Source organism: Tupaia chinensis, unplaced genomic scaffold, assembly GCF_000334495.1.
Source record: "Tupaia chinensis unplaced genomic scaffold, TupChi_1.0 Scaffold000140_1, whole genome shotgun sequence".
NCBI classification, from domain to species: domain Eukaryota; kingdom Metazoa; phylum Chordata; class Mammalia; order Scandentia; family Tupaiidae; genus Tupaia; species Tupaia belangeri.
The window spans coordinates 2,972,934-2,978,620 of NW_006159610.1; the positions used below are offsets into that span (position 1 = coordinate 2,972,934).

Sequence of the window (5,687 nt, forward strand, 5' to 3'; positions counted from 1 at the left end):
TGAGTTTTAAGCCACCGGGTCCAGGACACGAACCACGGTCGACTACATGGGAGTCCAGCGACATAGCCATTACGCTAACTGCTGGTTCCCTGCTCCAGTCATTTTTGATAGGTGATCAGATTTGTATGCGGTCTCCTGTTGTTGGGGTGGAGCACAGCTCCTTAATCATAAAGGATGTAATGGATGACAGATTCATTCAAACTGTCCAATTGCCAGTAATATACATTCAAATTGATTGTTTGGTTCCTTGGTAGGAGATTAAAAAACACTACACCTTTAAAATCCTACCACACTAAGAGCACAACTTTCCTCTGTTTAATGTCTGCTTTGGATTTCATTTGAGGCAAATCATCACAAGACCATTTGTGTACCATATTGTTGTAAATGATCCACTTCTCATCACCAGTTATCAATCACTTCAAAAAAGGATTGTTTTCCTCATGTTCAATGAACATATTGCAGATGTTCATATGCACCGTCAAATGAATTTCTTTGAGCTCGTGAGGAACCCAAATATCAAGCTTACTTATGTACCCCCAGCTTCTTCGGGTAGTTCTGAGTGCTTGAATGATGGGTGTTCAATGTTTCTGCAATCTCTTGTGTCATATGACATGGCTTTGACTTGATCAATGCCTTTATTTTTCATCATCAACCTTGATTGGTCTCCCTGACTGAGGAGCATCATTAATATCAAAATCACCAGCACAGAATTTTGAGAACCATCATTGGCACTCATGTTCTTGTAGAGTATTGTCATCATAAACTTTACACAACTTTTCACAAGCTTGATGCATGTTTTTACCTTTACGGAAGTAAAACAATAAAATATGGTGAAAATGCAGAGTTTGGTCTTCCATCTCCAACTTGTTGTAAAATCTCTAAAACTCAGCCAATCAATTTCTTTTTTAATGAAGCTAGAACTGTCAACTGTTAAGTGACATAACAATAACATAGATGTGAATGAATCTAGTACTTCAAAAAATGAACTAGCACTATCTGTTACAAAAGTGCATCATGACTTTTCTGACAACCCAATATTATTTTTGAATTTATTAAAGTGTCTTCATTGAAAAAGTATGAGGCTTTAAATGGTTATCAAATATAATCTTTGCCCTCAAGGAGTTCAAATCTTGTAACCTATGTAGCCGTATTAATATATATATTTTTTAAGTTTTTTGACACAAAAAGTGTATATATTTATAGAGTACAGTGTGGTATTTCAGTACATGCATATATTGTGTAATGATTAAATCAGGGTATTCAGTATATCCATCATCTCAAACTTTCATCATTTCTTTGTGGTGAAAACATTCAATCCTATCTTCTAGATATTTTAAAATATATGATACAATAGTGTTAAAATAATCACTCTTCTGTGCAATAGTGTACCAGAACTTATTCCTCCTAACTGTGACCCTATCTATACCTGTTAACCAATCTCTCCACATGTCTCTCTCCCCAGTCTCTGATAGCCACTATTCTGCTCTCTACCTCTATGAGTTTAGTTTTTCCAGTCATATTATGGAGTGTTTGTCTTTTTGAGCTTTGCTCACTTCCTTGTAATGTTGTCAAATTTATCTATGTTGCTGCAGATGACAGAATTTTTTTGTTGTTTTTGTGGCTGAATTTTGTAAACAGTGCTGTGATAAACATAAGGGAAAAAAATATATATATACTTATATATCTTCAACATGGTGATTTCACTGGGGGTGGGGAGCTATATACCCAGTAATGGGATTGTGAGATCATACTATAACTTTATTTTTAATTTTCTGAGGAACATCATATTGTTTTTCATAGTCACTATATTAATTTATACTCCCATCAACATGCTATGAGAGTTCCCCCTTGTCCACATCCTTATATAGCATTTGTTATCTTTTTCTTTTTAATAATAACCATTCTCTCTAGGGGGAGGTCACATTTCATTGTGGTTTTGGTTTGTGTTTTCCTAATTATTAGCAATGTTGAGCATTTTTTTCATATGTCTGGCTATTTCTATGTCCTTTGAACGATATCCATCCAAGTCTTTTACTCATGTTTAAATCAGATTGTTCATCTGGGGTTTGTTTGTGTTTTTATTATGCTGTTGACTTGTTGAAGTTACTTTCATATTCTAGAAGATAACCCCTTGTCAGATGTATAGTTTGCAGATGTTTTCACCCATTCTGCAGATCTTTTCACTCTGTTGACTGTTTCCTTTGCTGTGCAGAAGCTTTTTAGTTTGTTGTAATCCATTTGCCTATTTGTTACCTGTGGTTTTGAGTATTTGTTCAAAGAAATGCTTGTCCAGACCAATGTCATGGAGTTTCCCCCCTATATTTTCTTCTGGTAATTTTATAATTTTATGTTTTACATTTAGATTTTTAACCCATCTTGAGTTGATTGTTTTATATGATTAGAGATAGGAGTCTAGTCTCCTCTTCCACGTGTGGATATCTAGTTTTCCCAGCACTATTTGTTGAAGAGACTGTCCTTTTCCAATTTGTGTTCTTGGCACTTTTGTCAAAAATCAGCTGGCTTTACATATGTGAATTTATTTCTGAATTCTCTGTTCTGTTCCATTGTCCTATGTTGTATTTTTATTACCAGTACCATGCTGTTTTGTCTAGATAGTTGTGTAGTATATTTTGAAGTCAGATAGTGTGATGCCTCTAGCTTTGTTCTTTCTGCACAAGATTGCTTTAGCTATTTGTTGTCTTTTATGGTAATATGCAAATTTAAAGTTGTTTTTTTTCTATTTCTGTGAATAATGTCACTGTTATTTTGATAGGAATTGCATTGAATGAACAGATTGCTTCAGGTAGTATGGACATTTTAACAATGTTAATTTTTCCAATCCATGAACACAGATGTCTTTCCATTTATTTGTTTTTTTCAATTTCTTTCATCAATGTTTAAAATTTTTTAATTTTAGAGATTTTTCGCCCCCTCATTTAAGTTTATTTCTAGGTTTTTAGTTTTCTTGTAGCTATTATAAATGAGTGTGTTTTCCATGGGTATGTAGAAATGCTTTTGGTTTTTATATGTTGATTTTATATCTTGCCACTATACTGAATTCCTTTATTAATTCTAACAGTCTCTTGATGGAGTCTTTAGGGTTTCTATGTATATGATCGTGTCTACAAAAAGGGACAATTTTACTGTTTCCTTTTCCTATTTGGATGGCCTTCATTTCTGTCTCTTGCCTAATTGCTCTGGCTAGTTCTTCCAGTGCTACTTTGGGTGAAAGTATCTTTGTTGTGTTCTAGATCTTTTTTTCAGAAAGAATTATTTATTTAATTTTAATTGTTATTATTTTTTAATTTCACCAGAGAGAGAGAGAAAGGGAAAGTGAGAAAGCAAGCTGTCTGGTCCGGGACTCAAAACATGGTCAGCACCTTAACCACTGTGCCACCTGCTGGCCCTGATTTTTAGCTCTTACAGAAAGCTTTTAATGTTTTCCAATTTAATATGATGTTTTCTGTGGATTTGTCATGTAACTTTTATTATGTTATTTCCATACCTAGTTTGTTGAGGTTTATTATCATGAAGGAATGTTACATTTTTGAAATAATCAAGTTTGTTTTATACTTGATTCTGTTAAGGTGATGTATCATGTTTATTGATTTGCATATGTTGAAACCATCTTTGCATTCCTGAGATGAATCCCACTTGATTGTGGTGAAACTTCTTTTTACTGTCCTGGTAAATTCAGTATGCTACTATTTTGTTGGGAATCTTTGCATCTATGTCCATTAGGGATATTGTTCTGTAGTTTCATTATTTTTGTATCCTTGTCTGATCTTGGTATCTGGGTAATGTCAGCCTCATAGAATGTGTTTAGAAGAATTTCCTCCTTTTCAACTTTTTGAAATATGTTAGAAAGAATTGGTATTTGTTATTCTTTAAATGCTTGGGAGAATTCAGCAATGAAGCCATCAGATCTTGGGCTTTTCTTTGATGGGAAACTGTATATATTTTTAAATATCTCTCAGTGATGATTTTTTATCCCTAACCACTAGAAACTAATAGAAGATAGAAATACTTTTCCAAAGTAAATAAAAAAGAAATAAAAAGGAAAAGAAACATTAGACTTTTCTTCAGTTTCAAAAAATCTTTGGTCATTTCTTCTATAGGAAACAAAAGTTTAAAAATATAAATTTTTAGGGGACCAGCAGATGGCGTGTTGGTTAAGGTACTGGATACTCCCACATGGCCAACCACAGTTAGAGTCCTGGACCTGGTGGTGGCTTGCTTTCTCACTTTCTCTCTCTGTCACTCTTGTCTCTGTGTGTCTCTCTCTTTGGTCAAATTAAAATAAATGAATGAATAAATAAAATTAAATAATTATTTAAAATATATATATAAATTTATATCAAATGTCTGTTTATATGTGCTCTCTTGAATTATAAAAGAATACAAAATTTTTAGAATTAGCATAGAAACAGTTTATCATCCAATAAAAAAAAATTTAAACTTCTCTTTTGAAATTATTTGCTATTGGATACTACCTAAATAAGCACTGTTTCCGTAAAACAAAGTTTTATGTGAAAAGGTAAGAATAATATGAATTTTCCTTACTTAATTTAAACTCATGTCACTTTTACATTCTTACATGCTTTATTCCCTTCCTTTTTTGTGCATTAGGGCAGAATATGAATACCAGTTGACTGTGCGCCCTGATCTCTTCACCAATAAACACACCCAGTGGTACTATTTCCAAGTCACTAATACCAAAGCAGGAGTAGTCTACAGATTCACTATTGTCAACTTTACCAAGCCTGCCAGTCTTTACAATCGGGGCATGCGCCCACTATTCTATTCTGAGAAAGAAGCCAAGGCTCATAATATTGGCTGGCAGAGAATAGGAGACCAAATCAAGTATTATAGGAACAATCTGGGACAAGATGGACGCCATTATTTCTCTCTTACATGGACTTTTCAATTCCCACACAACAAAGACACCTGCTACTTTGCTCACTGCTATCCATACACTTACACCAACCTGCAAGATTACCTTTCTGGCATCAATAGTGACCCAGTAAGGTCAAAGTTTTGTAAAATACGTGTCTTGTGCCACACACTTGCTAGGAACATGGTGTATGTTTTAACAATCACTACTCCCTTGAAGAACACGGACTCAAGAACACGAAAGGCTGTGATTTTGACTGCAAGGGTCCATCCAGGAGAAACCAACAGTTCATGGATTATGAAAGGCTTCCTAGATTATATTTTAGGGGACTCAAGTGATGCACAGTTGCTTCGAGACACTTTCATCTTCAAGGTGGTGCCCATGCTGAATCCAGATGGTGTGATTGTGGGAAATTACCGATGTTCTTTAGCTGGACGTGACTTAAACCGTAACTACACGTCACTCCTAAAGGAATCTTTTCCTTCTGTTTGGTATACCCGGAACATGATCCATAGGTAAAATAAGTCTCAAATTAGTCTTCCGCTTATTTAGTAAATTTGGTAGCAAGAATTTTGCTTCCACAATCCCACTCATTTAACTTTTCTTAAGATAATTTAATTATAAGTATATTTTCCCCCTTCTTCCCAACTCTGATTCATTTTGTTACTGGATTCAGTAGCCTACCCTTAAACAATGAAATAGAATGTGGAATGTTTTGATGGTTCTGTGAAATTAATAGTTAAAATTTTTTTGGGGGGGGTGGGTTTTTTTTGGTTTTTTTGGTTTGCCTAGA

At 34.3% G+C, this 5,687-nt stretch overlaps 1 protein-coding gene across 10 annotated transcripts in view; it reads left to right on the forward strand.

Annotated features, from left to right (window-relative positions):
• LOC114007204 (AGBL carboxypeptidase 3) overlaps window positions 1-5,428 on the forward strand; it is a 24,447-nt gene extending 19,019 nt beyond the window's left edge. For 7 of the 10 annotated variants that reach the window (XM_027770476.1, XM_027770477.1, XM_027770479.1 and 4 more), the window contains one exon: window positions 4,630-5,428. In XM_027770476.1, the coding sequence (XP_027626277.1) occupies window positions 4,630-5,413 (784 nt within the window). In that variant the 3' untranslated portion in view covers window positions 5,414-5,428. The remainder of the gene's footprint in view (window positions 1-4,629) is intronic. The other 3 variants (XM_027770484.1, XM_027770485.1, XM_027770483.1) reach the window with 1 other exon arrangement.
• The last annotated feature ends 259 nt before the right edge of the window (window positions 5,429-5,687 follow it).